The sequence below is a fragment of the Cavia porcellus genome, unplaced genomic scaffold (assembly GCF_034190915.1).
Source record: "Cavia porcellus strain 051 isolate PalLab524CR breed Dunkin Hartley unplaced genomic scaffold, mCavPor4.1 scaffold_38, whole genome shotgun sequence".
NCBI lineage: Eukaryota > Metazoa > Chordata > Mammalia > Rodentia > Caviidae > Cavia > Cavia porcellus.
Window position 1 is genome coordinate 191,976 of NW_026947521.1, and position 20,847 is coordinate 212,822.

Consider the following 20,847-nt stretch of genomic DNA (forward strand, 5'->3'; position numbering starts at 1 on the left):
TCAGAAAAGAAAGAGAAGCATCTGAAGAAGAATTTAAGCATAACTTAGAATACATGAAACAGATCCAAAGAGAATATCAGGAAACTAAAAACTCCATTGAATATTGGCAAAATGCCTTGACAGAAACTAAAGACAACCTTCTGAAACTTGAAGAGAGATTTAGGGCTTATGAACGTGAAAGAAAAAGCCTCTTAAAAATAACAAGGAACCAGAAAGAAGCAATTCTAAAACTGGAAGATGACAAAAAAGATACATAACCTAAGAATAAAGAATGTGAGTGAGGAAGCAGGAGTATCCAAAAATGAAATACAAAAAATATTCACAGATATATTAAAGCAAAATTTCCCATGTATAGCAAAAAGAAATGATATCCAGATAAAAGAAGCATACAGAACGCCAGCTACCTACAACCAAAACAGATCTACGCCTAGACATATAATAATTGAGATCCCAGAAATCCACCAAAAAAACAGAATATTAAAAGCAGCCAGAGAAAAGATGCAAGTTACCTATAGCAGGAAATCTATCAAAATAACAGCAGACTTATCAACACAAACTCTTAAGTCAAGAAGGGAGTGGGGAGAAATATTCCAAGTCCTGAAGGAAAAAAATATGCAACCGAAGTTCATATATCCGTCAAAACTCTCTCTAAAAATTAATGAAGAAATAAGATACTTTCAAGACAAGGAGGAACTGTGGGAGTTCGTGGCCACCAATCCAACCCTACAGAGAGCGCTGAAGGACATTACAGAGAAAGAGAGGAAGAGATATCAGGATTCCAGCTACAGTGGCAGAGAGGCCTCAGTGAATGGGGCAGACAATGGAATGAGGGAATAAGGTGGACAAATTATAGCAGAAAAGTGGAGTAGCAGACATGAGGCAGAGACGGTAAGCTAGTCTTTAGTAGAGACAGCTCTGAAACTATATTTAAAAAAAAAAAGGAGAGGTCATTGCTAATGGTGTATAACGATGTATAACGATTTAAAAGACACAGTAGTCCTAGTGCCATATTTAGATTGAATTAAATTTGTTCTGGTCTGTCCACTCATGTCAGATTTGAGGACACAGACCTCTAGAACCAAAAATAGCAGGTTATACCATGGTAACTATCCTTACTTTCCTATTGACTTAGGCTGAAATCCTGTATTACTTACATTGTCTTACTATGACTGATCTTAATTGTATCTGAATCATAAGACTATTGGTTGGCCTTGACTGATCCTATTTGAAATTGGTATGCGTGTTAGAATCAACCCTAAAAGTAGAGGAAACTACTCTGAGCATGACAAGATGTAAAGGATATCCATACTGGTATGAATCAGTAACAGCTCTCAAATACTACAATGCAGTCAAAGTTAAGTTTTTATAAAAATAGGTGATAGTATGTTTAACTATAATAAGCCAGTGTTGTGGACAAATCTATTGAAAATAACAAGAGAAAACATAGTAGCTACGGAAGATCATTTATATTATAGTTTTATATGTCTTATCCATTGCATGTTTTTCTAGGAAATTGTTTTGCTGTCTTGTTATGACTTGGTTTTCCCTATAATACAGAGAGGATAGGAACAAATACTCTGAGAAAGAGACCTGAAAAACCCGAGGCTTATTTTGTAGCATTATAATATAAATTCTAGCAATCTATTGTTTGCTGATTAGAATGACATTGGACTGGTTTCTTCAGTTCAACTTCAGCATATGCAGAGATGGGGACGGCTATCACAAAGAGAATGAGAGATGCGATGGCAGTTGCTATTGTCTTCCCTAATTTGGAACTTGAGGACCTAAAAAGACTTAATCATCCTGTAATGATTTGATTAGTTCTATAATATGCAATAAGTATATAAAGTGGGTGAAGTTAGGGACAACTATTTGTAAGAAGCTAGAGACAGTTAGATAAGGAAGATCTCCAGTGGACTTGCTTTGAAATCTGTATTTCTTTAAATTGTTTTTTATTTTTTTTAAATGTTCTGTTCTGTTTTGATATGGTTAACCTTACCCTCTTTGAGATGTAAAACAAGTATGTGGGACTGATAATCATATTACGGAGCTTTTGTTCGATCATAGAGCAGAATGGTTTGTAGGGTCACTTTTTTGAATGTCATTCTAAATACTTTAATTCTATAACCTGAACAGCTATTTCGAAGATGACAATTTGTAACTTATCAACCGGCAATTTCTTACCTTTTGTTTGTCTGTAATTTTGTATTATTTCTACCCTTTTTTTTTTATCTCCATGTATTTTTTTTTCGTTTCCTTTTCTTTAAATAAAAAAAAAATTAAAAAAAAAATAAAAAACCTGGCGTGGTGGCTCACACCTGTAATTCTAGCATTGTGGGACACCCAGGAAGGATTAGCAAATTAGTGACTTCTCAAGACACCTTGATTTATGTTTTTTTGGTGTGGTTTTCTTTTTTTTAGAGACAGGGTGTGCTTTGTAGTGCAGCTGACTTTAAACTTTATGTAGCCCAGCATGGCCTTGAACTCACAGCTGTTGTGCCTCAGCCTTCCTGTGGTGCAGTTATAGGCTGGCTCCACCCACTGGCCTACAAACTTACTTAAAAGGGCTGGTGGCCAGGCATGGTGGTACATGCCTGTGATCCCAGCACTCAGAGGCTGAAGCAGGAGGATCACTGTGAGTTCGAGGCCAGCCTGAATTGCATATAGTGAAACTCTGACCCAAAAAAAAGTGGGGCAGTGGGGGGAGTTGGGAATGTAACTCAATGCTCCCTCCCTAGTTTTAGTACCCAGTACAGCATAAATAAATGAGCTAAGCTAGGAGTATAGCTTAGTGGTAGAGTGGTTCTGTATTCCATTCCCAGTGCCTCAAAAACCAACTAATCAACAAACAAAAACAGGACTTAGGGATATGGCTCAGTGGTAGAACACTTGCTGAGCACAATCCTGTCCCTGGATTAGGGGATGTTACATACAAAGCTAAGTGTGGCGAGGCAGGCCTGCAGTCCTGGCCACTAAGATAGATGACTCAAGAGGATAACTGATCCCGAGAGTTAAAAAGTTTAAATGTGGAATGCCATATAATTCTGAAGTTTGACATCTAGTATTTGCTTAAAAGAGCTAAAAAAATAGATGTCTAACCAAAAACTTGCACAGGAATATTTATAAAATTATTTGTAATAGCCAAAGAGTAGAAGCAGTCCAGATGTCTTACAAGCTTATAAGTGGATGAACAGATAATGTCCATATATAAGAGAGTTGGGCGTGGTAGCGCATGGCTTTCTTCCCAGCACTTAGGAGGCTGAGCCAGGAGGCTCATCGTGAATTTGATCCTGGGCTACATAATGAGCTCAAGTCTAGCATAAAGTGTATAGCAAAGTCCTGTCTCAATAAAAACATAGAGTTGTGAGTGAAAAATAAGGTGAATGTTTACAATTTAAAAAATTTATTACAGTAGAAGGCATTGCCATTAATCCGTGTCAAAATACTCCTCACTTTGAACATACTTACCCATGGTTCTTGGCTAATTTTCAGAGGTGTTCTGGAAGCCCTGTTTTGTAAGCATTTTAGTCGCACTGTCCCACTGCCTTGATGTCCTGCATCAGTCAAAGCTTTTACCTTTCAAAGTCTTTCTGGCTCTGAGGGAGTCAGAAGTTACACAGCCACGTGAGTCGAGGACACAGTCATGTTAGTGCGAGCCTGTCTTGACACGGTGGGCGGCTCAGAGGCTACAGTTCCCGCCTTTGAGAGCTGCTGGGAACAAGTGTGCTCCCTTACGCTTGCTTGTTGTAAGTGGGGAGTGCGGTTCTGACGGCAGAGAGCCCCAGCAGAGCCGGCAGTGCGATTCACTGATAGCACAGAGGGGTGAGTTGGGTGCAGAAATACAGCTGCAGACTCATAATGCCTCCATGTTTTAGAGAGGGAAGCAGCGCTCAGATGAAGTTAGGTGCACTTTCTTAGGTAATTTAAACAATGTCAAAAGGCTGATAGCCTCTTTCCCTTCTGCTACCAAAAGTGGTTTTGTTGTTACTATTTTTATTGGTTGGTTTGGTTTTTTGGCTGTGTTAGGAATCAAACCAAGAGCTTGCACATTGCTGGGGTTTTTTTGTTTGTTTGTTTGTTTTGTTTTTGTCTTTTTCCTTTTTCCTTTTTCTCAGTACCGGGGATCGAACTCAGGACTGCCTGCTTGCAAGGCAGGCGCTTATGCCGCTGAGCTAAACCCCCAGCCCCTAGCTTGCACATTGCTGAGCAGACTTTCTATCACTAGATGTACTCTAGTGCTCAAGATATATTTTGGTTTTTGGTTTATGTTTTGTTTTTTTTTTTCTTTCATCTTGAGACAAAACAGTGTATCCAGGCATACTCTGTAGTCCAGGCTGCCCTTGCTCTCACTACATAGCCCAGCCTGGCCTCAAACTCTTGGTGACTCTCCTCCCTCAGCCTCCTGTTCTTTATATTTTTGAGATAAGGTCTTACATACAGTGGTACTGTATGTGAGGTACTGCAACAGATGGGAATTCTGATGGCACAGGTTGGAGAAGAGAAAAAAATTTCATTTTGGGAATTTCTGTTCCTAGAGTAATGATGGCAGACTTTTTGGAGTTTTCAGTGATATGAACAGCCTCCACATGAGTGTTGTAGTTTCCCCCTCTGTCCTAGAGTATGAGTGTCAGATCCAGCATGAAAGTGGCTTGTGGGAAAGGTATGCATAGAGAAACACAACGCATTGAGATCCCTGATAAAATAAGATGGGGAGGCCCTGTCAGCAGAAGGTGAGATGCTGAGAGGGATAAAATAAAATGCTTATTACATGCTAGAATGTGTATTGTGACTTTACCAGTCATGATAATATGATAGTATAACTAATGTATGATAGGAAGAAAGATAGTTGTTAGGCATTGGTAGCATTGTCTAACTTTATCTGTTTGTTTTTGGTCTTTTTGAGATAGGGTTTCACTATGCAGTTCAGGTTGGCCTTGAACTCACAATGTAGTCCAGGCTGGTTTTGAACACACAGCAATCCTGCCTCAGTCTCCTGAGTGCTGGGATTACAGGTGTGTACCACTGTGCCTGGCAGCATTGTCTAACTTTTGAGAAAAGTTCTCATTATGTTGTTAATGTTTCCCAAATTAGCCTTGAACCTGTAATCCTTCTATTTCAGCCTCTCAAAGTGCTAGAATTTTGTCTGATTTCTATAAAAGTAATTAGTCTTTTGAATATACATGTGCTGTGAAAAGTGGTCAGTGTCAGTGCATTAATTTTGCCTTTGCTTTTGAATAAATTACAAAAAAACATTTTGCCTGAAGTTGACTGTTACATCTTCTTCAAATGTTTAAGTGTTCATCTGAGATAAATTTAACTGTTGCTAAACCCTGTTTTCCATTATTTGGCCTAATGTAGATACCAGGTTTTTGTTTCTTGATTTCTGTTTGTTTGGGCTGTCCCATTAACAGCAAGGTCTTGTAATTCTTTTCCTTAAAATTTGTCTTTCTTTCTCTATTGATATATCATAGCCTGAATGATACCATTTCTTCTACCCTTCAAATTAACTTACATGCCAGTGTACTCTTAAAGCATCAGCTTCACTCTTCATTCCTCTGTTTAAAAACCGGCCAAGTGTGGTAGTGCACACCTGTAATCTCAGGACTCAGAATGCTGAGGGAAGAGGATCACCTTGAGTTGAAGGCTAAACTGCATAGGAAGATCCTGTCTCAGACAACTGACATAGCATAACCAAAAGAGCCCTGGGTATGTACCTCAGTGGTAGAGTGTCCAAAGAGTCCAAAGAGCTCGCTGCAGCACCCATGTCGTGGATTAATCACCACTGACAGGAAGGCCCTAAATATGATTCCAACTTGGAAAACAAGACAGAAAGCTTAAAGGTCCCTGTGATCTTTTACACTTTTTTTTTTTCTTTTTTCTTTTTATCGGTACCAGGGATCAAACTCACGACCACCTGCTGGTAAGGCAGGTGCTTATGCCCTGAGCTAAATCCCCAGCCCCTTTGATTTTTTTTTTACACTTTTTTTCTTCTTTTTTTCTCTGTGATCTTTTACAACTGAACTTCCCAGGATATTAGGATTCCTATAATTCTGTCAGTTTACTAATTCAGCCCTGTTCCTACCACCTTGGGTGTAAATCTTATGTATTAGTCATCGTATAAACTGCTCATATGGCATGATTTCGCCCCCTCTGCTGCCCCCAGTGCTGGGGATTGATCCCAGGGCCTTGCACATTCTAGGGAAGTGCTCTACCTCTTAGCAGCAGCTCCAGCCCTCCTGCCTGGCGCTCTCCATCAGCCTTTTCCCCTCACAGAGTGCTCTTTGTCCCACTCCCTCTCCAGGGTCTGCGCATTTTTCTGAATGTAGTATAGACTACTGCCGCAAAGGAAGCATCTAAGCTCTGTGGGCTCTATCAGTGTGTTTTTTCAAAATCGTGTGGTATTTAAGCATTTATTACATTTATACTTTATTGTTATCCTTTTCTGTGGTACCTAGTGTTCTTTGCCCAACAAAATTAATAGTTTTTTTTTAAGAACAAACTGTAGGGGCTGGGGATTTAGCTCAGTGGCATAAGCGCCTGCCTTGCAAGCAGGCAGTCATGAGTTCGATCCCCGGTACTGATAAAAAGGAAAAAGGCAAAAAAAAAAAAAAAAAAAAGAACAAACTATATATCCTATCTTTTTGAGTCAGGGTCTTGCTTTGTAGTTCAGCCTTGAGCTCATTATGTAGGCGAGTTCAGGCTGACCTTGAACTCGTAGCCATCCTCCTACCTCAGCCTCCCGAGTGCTGGGATTACAGGCTTGGTTTTTATCCTGTTTACTGCCAGATGTATTGATTTTCAAGAAATATTTGATTGAAATGGTATTTTTGACTGGGGACAGGTACATAAGACAGCATTCTTATGTGCTTATTTACTTACGTATGTAAAATTGAAAGATGGCCCCTTAAAAACTCAAACTCAGCTTTTTAAAATGTTATTCTCAGGGCTAGGGTATAGCTCAGTGGTAGAATAAATGTGTAGGATGCTCCAGGCCCTGGGTTTGATTTGTAGTACAATATGACCTCACATAAGTCTGACTTTACCATAATGTCTCTGTGCTAGCTCGCTGATCTGTGTAACAGATCTCTCCAAAATGTTCTGGCTTCAGGCTGCATCCACTGTTTGTAGAATCGGTGGGCTGGGAGTCAGGGTGGGGTCTTCAAGGCCATAGGCAGAGGCGCAGTGGGCTCAGCCGTCCTGGGGACGGGGAGCAGCCCAGGTGCCCTCAACAGGTTATGGGTGGGCCAGCTCCCCATGGGCTGTGGGACCAAGACTGCAGTTCTGTGCCGCCCCAGCCCTGTGCGTTCCCTGCCTGGCTGGCCTTGGAGTGAGCAGCTGAGCAATAGAACTGCGTAAGTGGAAGTGACTTGTTCCTTCTGTCACGTTTTATTCTTTAGAAGTGCATTGGTAAATCCATTTAGCACTCAAGGGAAGGGGATTACAAGTGGCTATCAATATAAAGCAGATGTTTAAATTTTGTTTAATATCAAACTATCACTTAATGAAACAGTCTTAAATACTGCTTCCAAAGATGTAACAGATGTAGGAATAGATTGATAATATCCAGGTAGAGGCTGATAGCAGCTAATACATACTCTTCAGGAGATAACGTATGCATCAGTGAGTGAATGTCATAAATGATAAATCCACAGAAAAGAAGGACTCCTCCGGCAGCTAAGATCAGTTCCATTGTCTCACCATGAAAAAACATCTTCAAGAATCCTGACAGGACAGCAAACAGCCCTGCTCCAAATTTACTGAAGTCTCTCTTGAATTGTAAAGTATATACAGTCAAACCAAGAAACACAGCAGTAATCAATATAAAAGCTTTCAGAATAATACATAACTGTAGAAGATAACTACAACTGCCACAGTCAGAGCTTCCAGAAGGGTAAAGCCAAAAGTCAGGTACAGGTTAAGGGGATGCTTAGGTCTGCTTAAAGTCAGTGCAAAGATCAAACCCAAAACTCCGAAGGCATGACTTTCATGCACAAATGTTTATGTAGAATCAAAGTATAAAAACACTGTAGAGGCTACTGGAGTAGAGAGCAGGATACTGTAGACTTTCAGAGAAGGGCCATTCAGATGTGTGGTCTGGCAGAGGCCACGCAGCTGCCATAGTTGAAGTCATCTTCTATCGAGGAACGAGAATAGCGGAGGTCAGGATCTGCCATCTCTGCTACAAAACCCACACAAACCTGGGCCAGGCCTGCGGGACTCCACTAGCCACAATTGACTTCAACCTACATTCCACTCAAATGTTTAAATTTTAAAAATTTTATTATAATAGAAGACATAGCTAAGTGTGGTGACACACACCTGCAAGTTTGAGGTCAGCAGAGCTTCTTAATGGGTTCAGTGCCCTCTTGAACTACATAATGAGGCCTGTCTCAAACAAAAAAAAAAATGCCTGAACTAAATAAAGACATACTTCCTTAAGATGGGTTACGTATGTGGGCCAGCTGCCCTGTGCTACTAGACATGGTCTGAATCCTCAAAGACTGCCCTTCGCTGCCAACACGAGATTCTGGAGCAGGTCTGGACGTCCTCTTTCCTCAGTGACTTTGTAAGTGTGGCACAGAACACAGTCGGTACAGCTGCTGGTGCTGGCAGTCAGGCTCATGCGCACATCACTGTGTGTCCTCATCCGCCTCACCCATGATGTGACCCCAGGTGACTTCCTGCTCTTCTTCGGAGTTGGAATGGCCAGGGCAGGGAATGTTTGGAACCGATTCAGGACATTGAGGCAGCCACAACAGCGCAAGTAAAGACACTCATGGAAGAGGACTTCAAGAACACCTTCAGAAAGCAGCAAGAAGTGTGTGCGAGTGAGGGGAGTACTTTGAGAGGCATTAATGGCAGTGTGTCCTCATGTAAAAATTTAGACATTTAGGGGGCTGGGGATTTAGCTTAGCAGCATAAGTGCCTGCCTTGCAAGAGCACAGTTGGGAGTTTGATCTCTGGTACCAATACAAAAAAAAAACTTTAGACATTCACCATGTTTTGAAAGTGTGAATATCTCAGGGGGTTAGGATCGCTGAGATCTATCTTATGAGGCCACTTATCTTAGCCAAGCCATTCTTTTACCTAAAAAACCTTTCCTGCTGGGAATGGTGACCCTACCTGTGAGCCCAACACTAGAGAGGCTGATGCAAGATGATCACTGCAAATTCGAGGGCAGCCTGGGCTGAACTACGCAGCAGGACTCTGTCTTAACCAAACAAAAGCCCTTTCTGGCCTAAGGAAAGAGGAAGGTGCTTGCCTGAGTCTTTCCTGATACTCATTCTGCTCTGGATGCTGGAACGGGAGTGTGTGCAGAGTCACTTAGTGTCATGTCACATCATATTCTGCACCCTGACCCAGTGCATGTGTGGGTCAGGAAAGCCTCCACAGTCACCTACCAATATAGGATAAATACAGAGCTAAAACGTTGGAACTCAAGTATTTTAACACTCATGTTCTCAGTACCTTGAATAAATAATGGGTAGCATTTGCTCAAAATAAAGTGTAGTTTTCAAAGTTAATTTTTTTCCAAAGTTAAATGTTATATTAAAAGCGTGGGGGACCTGATGGCACCCACCTGTAATCCTAGCACTCAAAGCCGAAGCAGGAGGATTGCTGCAAGTTTGAGGCCAGGCTGGGGTTCCCAGTGAGAGCTTGTCTCAACAAACCAAACTAGAACAAAACAAGAAACCTCAACATAAGGTGAATGTGTTGACACACCTAATAATCAGCACTTGTAGTGGGGCAGGAGGATTATAAGTTTGCACCTAGTCTGGCAGTATAGTGATTTAGACTCCTCAAAAAAAGAAAAGAACAAATTTATATATGTATGTGTATATATATATATACATATACATACACATATATATGTATATATACATATATACATGTGTATACATATATATATATACATATATATGCGTACATACACACACACACACATATATGGGTTTTGTTTTGTTTGTTTGAAACAGTCTCACTGTGTACTTAAGGCTGGCTGCAAACTCACGGTGATCCTCCTGTCTCAGCCTCCCAAGTGCTGGGATTATAGTTGTATGCCCCCATGCCTAGCTATATATGGTTGTGGGTGTAGTTCAGTGCAGGGGCCCTGAACTCAATTTACAGTACTAGGAAAAAAAAAAAAGGAGCATGTCATTAGCACGCACAAGGCCGAGTTCAATCCTCAGAACCAAAAAGGAAAAACAAAGTATTAAAAAAGATGTTGGGGGCTGGGGATTTAGTTCAGTGGCATAAGCACCTGCCTTGCAAGCAGGCAGTTCGATCCCCGGTACTGATAAAAAAAAAAGACGTTGATCAGGAAAAAACTACATATTTTTAAATGGTACTCCATGTTTTTAGAAAGTCATACACATGTGGAGAGGCTGTATGTCTGCTTACAGAGTGATGCCAGAGGCTGGGACTGTGGCTCCGTAGTGGTGCACTTCCCTAGAATGCAGGGTCTTGGATTTGACCCCAAGGAAGGCCTCCAAAAAGTGATGCCAGGAAACACAGACACTAAAGATCAGGCGTGGTGGTGTACACCTGTATTTCTAGCAGTGGGGAGGCTGTGGCAAGAGGATCACAGTGGTGAGTTCAAGGTAGCCTAGGCCACATAGTAAGTTCAAGGCCAGTCTGCACTACATACATTGCAAGACTCTGTCTCAAAAAAAAAAAAAAAAGTAAATAAATAAATAAATAAATAAAAACAGGTTATTTCTTTTCCTTCTATCTCTTTCTTCAGACCTTGAAACTGTATCCTGGGGTACTCTATAACTGAACCATATCCCTTGCCCTCCTTATCTTACTTGTTTATTTTGGTACTGAGGATCAAACTCATGATCTCACACTTGTAGGGTAGGCGCTTATGCTGCTGAGCTAAATCCCCAGCCCTATTTTTTGTTTTGAGACATGGTTTTTTTTTCATGCTAGGTTGGCTCAGCCTTCCAGAGTGTCGGAATCATATGTGTGCTGTACTATATCTGGCTAAATTAATCAGTTTTTTTAAAAGACAAGGACATTTTGGCTGGTCCGATGGCAGTGGGTTATCAGAACTTATTAACATTAGTGTCACTAAAGTTGGTATACCACCCCTCCACTGCTAAATTTGACTGGCTTAAAAAAAAAAAAAAGACAAGGACATTTTGACTTTTGAGAGTTACAAGCCTTTAGAATAATATTACCATTATTGGGAGGTAATTTGGGAAGTAATTATACTGTAAACAGCACCAAAAGTTGGTACAACCTGTGGGAGCTTTATGTGTAATAATATAGAAGATGTTCACTTATATGGTAAAATGAGAGAGAATTCGGAAGTATTATACTGTGTACACAGAAGTAACATGTGGGCTGATAGCAAACCATTGACCTAGCTTTTCTCCGGGTAGAATTAGGAGTCAACTTTCTGTGTCACTTGTTGCTGCAGTGATTAAAAATTTATAATTAAAATCTGTTACAAACAAAGAATAACACTTAAAAAGTCAATTTCACAATTGTTTTACAGGTGATTATATGCTTGAGGCAAAGCCAAAAGAAATTTCAGAAATTCAGCGTTTAAATTATGAACAGGTAATAAACGTGATTTTTATTACATTAAAATAAATAGTAGTTGCATTAATGAATATGTACATTTTTCTGTATCAGTGGCTTTATAAATTTCTTGGGGGGTGCAGAGGGATTTGAAGCAAGCCCTTGCTGTGTACTTTGTACTTCACTGGCCTTGAATTTACTAGGTAGGCCAGGCTGATTTAGAACTCAGTGATCAGTGCTGCTTCCTCAGCCTGACAAGTGCTGGGACTATAGGTGTGTACTACCACACCTGCTGCACTTTTTCTGTAAAAGATTAAAGAGTAAATACTGTACTCTTTGCAGGCCACCTGTGGTTAGTCCTTGCTACATATTCTTTGGGTTTGTGGTTTTTTGTTTTTTGGGTTTTTTTGTTTTTTGTTTTTTGTTTTTTTTTTTGAGATAGGGTCTTGCTCTGTAATCCAGGCTGGCCTTGAGCTCACTGTGTAGTCTAGTCTGTCCTGGAATTTGCGGCTGTCCTCCTGCCTCAGCCTCTCAAGTACTGGGGTTGTAGGTAGTGCCATTACTTCCCACACAAGCCAGATTTTTTATACATTAATTTTGTTTTGGTGCCAGGGATGGAACTCATGACCTAGTGCTTGCCAGTCAGGCGCTTATGCTGCTGAGGCAAATCCCCAGCCCATAAGCCACATTTTTTGAATCCCTGTTTACTGTTAATACCTGTGCTTGTGTAAACATTGTATTGTTTCTCTGTGTGAGAAGCTGAAAGAAATTTTATATGTATGTGTGTGTGTGTGTGTGTGTGTGTGTATATATATATGAGATAGTTGAGATACTAGTAATTTTTCTTAGTTCATTGAAGAGAAGGGTTTGTGCTATATTGTTTGGACAACTAAATGCAGATATCTTATATTCTGAGTAATATAAAGAATGCACAATGTATTAACCATTGTTATCCTCTATTTGTCTTGAAATTTTATTTTTCTCTTTAAATTAAAAAATTAAAACACATGTGCTATTTAGGATGCTATGTATGAGTAGATACTGCTCTAGGTATCTACTCCCTCCCTCAGCTGTTTAAGCTTCAGTGAGTTCGCTTCGAAGTCAGGCATGGCGGGAGGGGAGAATTCTGGTCCCCTTTCTCCCTGCAGTGACAGCCTCCCCAGCGGTCGGCATTGCGTGCCAGATGGGTGATGTCCCAAGTGCACAGCCTGTACTGACCCGTCCTTGTCACCCACATCTGGAGTTTGCGTCAGGTTAATCCTTGCTGTCATGCATCTGTGGATGTCCTATCATGACAGGACTTGGCCACAGTGCGTGGCCTTATTTCACTGCCCTTCAGTCCCTGTGCTCGCCCCGTGTGTACCTGCCACTCCCTGACCCCTGGCAGCCACTCATCTTTTTTAGCTCATGGTGTTGCCTGTTTCCAGTTTGTTTTGTAATTACCCAGGGTGTGGCCTTAGTTCTCTTTGTTTCCTCCATGTTGTTTCTAGCTTGATAACTCATTTCTATTTTTTAAATTGTAAAAATTACATAGCTGGGCATGGTGACACACTCCTATAATCCCAGCACTCAGGAGACTGAGGTAGGAGGATTGCTTCGAGTGCCAGGCCAGCCTGGGCTACATAGTGAGATCCTGTCTCAAAGGAACAAAAAAAAAATCACTTAATATGAAATATTTCCTACCAAGTTTTCTCCCCTGGTATGGAGATTGACAAGAAGAGCACTTTACTGCTGAGCTCTGTGCCTAGCCCTTTTATCTTTGTTTTGGGGCAGAGTCTTGCTCAGCCCAGGAAAGGCTGGCCTTAAATCCATGGTCCTATCCCTGGCCTCTAGTACCTGGGATGGCACGTGTGCGCCTCCACACCTGGCTGCCTACTCTTTTTTTTTTTTTTTTTCCTTTCTTTCTCTATTCTTTTGATATTGGAGTTTGATGGTGGGGCCTTCATACTAATTACACCTCCAGCCTGTTTTTTATTTTGCATTTTCGAGTAGAATCTTGTGGAGGTACCCAGTCTGGGCTCATGTGCAGTCTTTTTGTCTCAGCCTCCCATATGCTGAGATTACAGGTGTGTACCGATACATGCTCTCTGTCTCTCTCTCTCTTTTTTGCGATAGGGTGCAATTGAGGCTGGCCTTGAGCTCACTGTGCAGCCCAAGCCAGCCTCCTGTCTCAGCCTCCTGAGTGCTGGGATTATACCTAGCTCTCTTATGCATTGTTAATTGTGCTGCTTCTTAGTGTTAACTATATTCGTGGTGTCAGCTAGCAGATCTCTAGAATTTCGTGTTGCAAAACCGAACTCTTGTACCTATCAAACACCTCTCCCTGTTTTGTACTCCTCTCAAGCCCATGGCACCATCATTTTGCTCTCTGTTTTGTGATGCTGACTGCTCTTGATAGGCCATAGAACTGGAAGCATGATGTATTTACTTGTCTGTGACTGGCGCATTTCATTTCATGTACTGTCCTCAAGATTCCTTCATGTCGTTGCATGTGATAGGATTTCTCTCTTTTTTAATGCTGAATAATAATAGTCCATTGTCTGTGCATGCATTTGCTCTGTCTATTCATATGTTAGTGGGCATTTGGGTAGCTTCCATTTCTTAATCTCCCCCTCCCCAAGACAGGATACTGAAATCCTGTGTTGCTTAAATTGGTAGTGAATTTGTAATCCAGTCCCCTGCCTCAGCTTCTGGGTGTCGGTGTTGCAGGAACTCCCCAAGAGCTGCTGCTTAGCTGTTTGCAGACTGTAATGAAGACACTTGCAGAAATACTGTCTGAAGATCCTTGTTGCAGTTACTTTGTATATATATCCTGAACAGGGAGAGGCTTCCTCTTTGGCTTTAGAAGCTTTTGGCTTCAGAGTTTTCAGTCTATAATAGATCCTTCATCTCTGCCCCTCTGAATGGCAGAATGGCAACTACATTCTGCCAAGCTTGTGTAATAATGGCTAACATGTGCATTGACAGGTTTCTCCAGCTATATGAGAACAGAAACTTTGAACTTAGTCTTACTCATTGTTGTATCTTTGGAACTCAGATTAGTGCCAGACACACAGCAGGTATTTAGTGATAAAAATTTGTTGAAGAGATGAAGTTAGATAACATTTTAATTTAAGAGACAGGATGTGGCTGTTGCTCAGGACAGCCTGAAGCTCAAGTCATCCTCCCACCTTAGCTTCCTGAGGAGCTGGGACCACAGAAGTATGCAACCACGCCTGGCTTCTTTGGTCATTCCTGTCTCCTGAGCTAAACCTGCCCTTTCATCTTCAGAACATGAGTGACGCCATGGCGATCCTGCATAAGCTGCAGACAGGCCTGGATGTGAACGTGAAGTTCACCGGTGTCCGCGTGTTTGAGTACACGCCAGAATGTGTGGTGTTTGACCTGCTCGACATTCCTCTGTATCACGGGTGGCTGGTGGATCCCCAGGTGAGTGGAAGAATTTCCGTAAACACAGGTGCAGGAACACTTACTAACTCACAAAAGTAAGGTGAATTTATATTTTCTGATACTTATTTTTTGTGTACCTTGACTTGGAATTAGCCAAACCATGAAGTTGAGAATACAGTCTCCCTAGTTTGCCCCAGGTGTCTGACCCCAACTGCAAGGAGTTAGGGTCCAACTAGAAAGTAAGATGAAGAGTACACAGGAAACTACCCTCTCCTTCTACACCACTGCCAGTTCAGAGCTTCCCTGAAACCGCCTCAAGGCCTTCTACAGTCAGGAAGCCGCCCAGCACCCAGTGAAGCATGCTGTCCTCACCTCTGGGGTTTATCCTAGGAAGGAGATGCAGGTAGTGATTCACCAAGGGTGTCTCGGAGCTTGCACAGGGGAAGCTCTGGTTCCTGGGGATGTGTCACCCTCTTGCAATTGGTGGGTGACATGTGCCCGGAGGTTGCCAGTTCTAGAACTCACTAGTCTTCAGTGCTAAGCTTTATGTCTTTGTGTGTTGGGCATGGAACCTAGTGTCTTTGCATTAAGATGCGTCCCCAGCTCCTGTACTTTTTATTTGGAGATGCAGTCTTGGTAAATGGCTTAATTGCTGGGGCTGCACAGATGACAGGTAAAGACCGTCAGTGCTGACTCCTGCATAGCTTTGGAGTCACCCCTCATTTGTATATAAGGCACTGCCAAGTCCCCATCACTCTGATGTATTGTTTTATGGCATGAGATGTTACAGTTTTTTTTTTTTTAAGTTTTATTTTGAAACCATTGTGGATCCACCTGCAGTTTTAAGAAATAACACATAGCAATCCTTGTACCTTTTAGTCAGTTTCCCTAAAGGGTAATGTTGTCAGATGTCCCTTCACTGAAGGGTTTTCTGACGCAGTGAGCTGTGGTTGGGAGCCAGGACCTCGTGCCAGGCAGTGTGCACTAGCACAGGCTGGGAGGCCTTTTGCACCCACACCTGGCACAATGATGCCAGGCAACTCAGAAACCAGGGGAAGGGGTTGGGGAAGTTCTCATCACTGAAAAGTGTGTGTCAGGAGGTTGATGTGTTTACCCTGATTTAAACATTGTGCAGTATACACGTGTATTGAATATTGCATTTCTGTGTCAGTTAAGCCTAAGTTTAGAAAATAGAATTGTGAACTACTGTACTCAGAGTAACTGAAAAGAATGCCTGGGGCTCGGCTGCTCACTGGTAGAGCACTTGCCTAACGCATGCTGTGCCCTGGACCTGACATCCCGTGGCACCCAGGAAGACAGCCGAGACCAGGAGCTGAGGTGGAGTGGAAGGAGTTTTCTTGCTGTAGACATAGAACATAATTTCACAGAAAGATTCTAAAGAAAAAGAGATGTCGTACAAATACTAATCAGAAGGTAACAGGCGTAGTGATACAAGTATAATAAGAATTACTAATGATTGAATGTTTCATTTCCCAAAAAGTCATTTTCAATGTGTATATGCCAAGACAGGAAGTTGAGCAGGATGATCGCTGCAAGTTTGAGGTCAGCCTGGGCTACAGAGCAATAACCTGTCTCAAAAAATCAACCCCCCACATACAAAAAAATGGGAGACAAATAATTAGAAAATCCTTAGGCCAAGAAAATCATAATAAAAAATTGTGAGAGGCCACTAAGACAGTTTTTAGAGGAAGTTATAAGCCTTAAATGCATACATTAGGGGCTGGGGATTTAGCTCAGCAACATAAGCACCTGTCTTGCAAGCAGGCAGTCGTGAGTTTGATCCCTTTACCGATAAAAAAAAATGCGTATATTAAAGGAAAATCATAAATATTAATGAGTTTTATATCCACTCTCACATCCCTAGTGCTTGGGATTTACTTCAGGGCCTTTGCATTAAGCTACGTTCCTCAGCCCTTTTTAAATTTTTTTTTTCCCCCCAGACAGGTTATCACTAAATTGCTGGATTGCCCAGGATAGACTTAAATTAGCCACCTTTCTGCCTCAGCCACCCAGAGAGCTGGGATTACAGGTTGAGCCACTGTACCCAGCACTGCATATCCATCTTAAAGAACAGCAAGAACTGGGCATGACGGTGCTATAATCTCAGCACTCAGGAGGCTGAGGCAAGAGGATTGCTGTCAGCCTAGGATACATAGTGACTTCACAGGGTTAGACTGAACTACACAGTGAGACCATGTCTCAAAAATCCTAAGTACCCAGGCAGAGTGGTGCATACCTCAGCATTCAGAAGATTGAGGCAAAAAAATCATTACAAGTTTGAGATTAGTCTGTGCTACATAGTGAGCTCAAGGCCAGCCTGAACTATATAGTAAGACTTGGTCTCAAAAACAAAAAGGAAAAAAGAACATTGACAAAGCTAAAATTCTTTGAAAATGAGTTTTAAATGACAGAAAAAATTTTTTAAAATATTTATATAGCCTAAGTTCCTGGCAATAAATCTGACAGAAAGATACAGAAGACCTCTCTGGGAATAATCTTACTTTTAAGTTAACGTTACATATGCAGTGAAGGGTCTTGCTGTGTTGCCCAGACTGGCTATGGACTGGGTGTAGGCCACTCTCTGGGTAGGCATGATATTGGGCATACACTCCAAACCATGGCTGTGGACCAGCTGTATTTGAGAGAAAATAGAGATGCGTGTAAATGGAGAGATAAGCTATCCTTTTAGCTTTCAAGATTGGAATTGTAGAGGTTTTGTTTTTCCTAAAAGTAGGTTATAATATCGATACAATTCAAAACCAAATCCCAGCACATGTGGTGGGTGCTGTGGAACATGGCAAGTTGTTTCTGTAACTTATGGGGAGGCGGGAGGGCCAGGAATAGAAGCCAGGATGCTTTGTTTTAGAGGAAGAGGGTTGAAACAGAGTCTTACAGGCAGTCTAGGCTGACGGAACTTGCTGAATAGCCAGGGCCTTTGCACTGAGCTGCAGTTCCAGTAAATAAGGTGTAAGGCACTAAGTTGCCCAATCTGGCTCAGACTTGGAGTCCTCTTGCCTGAGTCTCTTGCATGGTAAGATGACGGGTGTGTGCCACTGTCCAGCCAGTCAGTGTACTCTTAAAGCAGAACAAGTAGAGAGGACATTCTTGTCTTCTCCACATAGGAGATATTTTAAATATTGCAATAAGCATTAGACTGACGAGAGAAATTTCTAATCTAAAAAGACTGTGCTCACATAATCCGAAATAGGGCACTGTAGAGCAAGGCGTGACAGCAGCTCTTACTGTCAAAGGTGTGCAGACCGTAGATAGCCATGGCAGGGGAAAAAATTTGCCTCTCCCCACATAAAGTTCTATTTCGTGTACACTAAAGTTTTAACAGTAAAATACATAAATGCAAAAGCTTGAGACTGTCTTCCTGACCTTAAAATAGGAATTTCTAAAACAATACACACATCCATTAACCGTAAAGGAAACATTGGTAAACAGGACTACTGTAAAATTGAGGACCTGTGTTTACCTAAAGATACACCAATCGAAAGCCGGGCGTGGTGGCTCATGCCAGTAATCCCAGCCCTCGGGAGGCAGAGGCAGGAGGACCACTGAGTTTGAGGGCAACCTGCACTACAAAAAACCAAACCAAAACAACAGGAAGATGACATTACAAAAAGAATGTAAAAAAGCAGGCCACAGAGTACATGATGCTTTTTATGACAGAAGATCAATAGATGGTATGAAGAACTCCCACAAATAATTCTTTATTAGATAGACAACCCAGTAAAAAGAAAAAGTAAATGATTTGAGCCCCAGCTGTGGTGGTGTGTACCTGTTATTCTAGCACTTGGGAGTCTGAGGCAGGATTGCTACAAGTTCAAGGCCAGCTTGGGTTACCTATGGAGACCCTATCTCCCAAAAACAAAAAAAAGCACAGAAATGTTACATGAAATATTGAAGAGGTGCAGCATAAGAAATTCTCGTTCTTTACTGCTGAGGGTAGATGTTGGTCATCTGCTTTGGAAAAGGTGGGTTTTTCTACTGAAGCTGAGAATAAGCATAAGCTGAGAGTTAGCAATATCACAAAAGATGGACCCTGGAGACGCTGTTGGTGTGTGGAGCAGGATAAATGTACAAGAATGTTTATAGCAAAATTTGCCATTGCAAATGGCAAACAACTCAAACAGTTACCAAAAGATGAATGAAGCAGGGCATGGTGGCACATGTGGGTAATCCTAGCTGTTTGGGAGGCTGAGGCAGGAGATCACTGAGTTCAAGGCCAGCCTGAACTACTTAGCAAGACCTTAGCTCAGAGAACTAAAGGATAATAATAACCTTAAAGGAGTCTCATGTATTAGTCGGGAGTGGTAGCACAGGTCCATAATGCCAGCACTTGGGAGGCTGAGGCAGGAGGATCGTTGCAAGTACAAGACCAGCCTGAGCTACAAAAGTGAGTTGCAAGCCATCCAGGACTGCAGAATGAGACCCTATCTCAGAACAAAAAAAGTTTCATGTAATCATCATTTTTTGCATGATTGAAAGATAGCTATCTGCACTAAAAACAAAATTAAAAACTGGTAGGTGCTTATTTCAGTGGTGACTTTTCGTAAGTGATACTTGGCATTTAGTATTATACTAGGATAAAGTCATAGAGCCCGCTTTGTGTGGCCTTAGCTACCGTTTTTGCTCTCTGACTCCTCAGACCGATGACGCTGTCAAGGCAGTGGGCAGCTGCAGCTACAATCAGCTGGTGGAGAAGATCATCTTCTGCAAGCAGTCAGACGACAGCCAGCTGGTCAGTGAAGGTGGGTGCGGCCACTGCCTCTCCTCTCCCCTCCCCTCTCCCCTTTCTGTGGTCGACATTCTTGTCCCTATGTGTGACAACTTTCATGTCACCTGAGTCAGACTCCTAGAAATACCAGGAAGGCCGTTAGAGGCATTTAGAAAGCAAATTCTCATAAAATGCCAGCTAAAGGTTTGTCCTAGATCTGTTTGCACTGGATTTGTAAGGAAAGGCCTGCTAACAGTCTGAGTCCTGGGTATGGTGCTGGTGTGTGTGGGCAGTTACTCAGAGGCCACTAATAATTACTTTTTTTATAAAAATAATTATTGGAGAGTATCAGGTGGATTTTATTTCTCTTCCACACTCCAGGTGACAGAAGTGAATGTGTGGTGCTAACACACTCTCTTTCCATGAGGCATCTACCTTATGTTTCAGTACAGTGCAGCATGTCGTGAAAGCCGTCTCCAGGTCTGAGTACACCCCTGCCTGGCTGCAGTGGTGCAGGCCTATAATCTGAGCAATTGGCAGGCTGAGGCAGGTGGATTGTAGAGAGTCTGAGGCCAGCCTTTGTTGGTATTGTGAGTTCAAGGCCATTCTGAACTACAGAGTGAGACTCTGCTCCAAAACCAAGCATCACTATGGTACCAAGCATCAGTAGCTAACTGAAAATACAGATGTCTAAGCAAAAGCAGTGCACTGATTTTCAGCCACGTTCAGTGCACAGTGAGAGGAGGAGATTTTTGCCACTGGAGTGCTACAGGGGCCAGGGCATCTGGGTGACCTTCCCACCACTAGTGCCACGTCTCATGGGACACACAAGTACTGAAGCTGCGGTCCTCTTGCTTAGAGGGTACACAAGAGGAGGAGAACCAAGAGAAATAGGATGATTCGTTTACATAAGGTGTAATCAAAATTGATCCCTGTTTCCACATTTAAAAATAGTGACCACCAGAATATTTAAGAGCACACAGATGTATCCTCGAGTACTATGTTGTTACTAAGCTATCCGGATGTTGTTATTAAGCTATCTGGAAGTCTGATGCGTTTGTGCAAAAGAGGCAAGTAAGAAATTGCGTAGTATTTTAATTGAGGTGTGTCCTAGTCCAGATTGCAAAAAGCTGGTAAATATACAGGGATACTTTATTTTATTTTTATTTGTGTGTGTGTGTGTG

General features: G+C 41.9%; 1 protein-coding gene and 1 pseudogene across 3 annotated transcripts in view; one reads left to right on the plus strand and one right to left on the minus strand.

The window, feature by feature from the left end:
* The window catches only part of LOC100722687 (ubiquitin carboxyl-terminal hydrolase MINDY-2), a 69,646-nt gene that overhangs the window by 13,353 nt on the left and 35,446 nt on the right, over positions 1–20,847 (plus strand). For 2 of the 3 annotated variants that reach the window (XM_063243378.1, XM_063243380.1), the window contains exons 3-5: positions 11,504–11,568; positions 14,800–14,958; positions 19,595–19,697. In XM_063243378.1, the coding sequence (XP_063099448.1) occupies positions 11,504–11,568; positions 14,800–14,958; positions 19,595–19,697 (327 nt within the window). The remainder of the gene's footprint in view (positions 1–11,503; positions 11,569–14,799; positions 14,959–19,594; positions 19,698–20,847) is intronic. The other variant, XM_063243379.1, reaches the window with a different exon arrangement.
* LOC106026137 (protein lifeguard 4-like) lies at positions 7,499–8,174 on the minus strand (annotated as a pseudogene).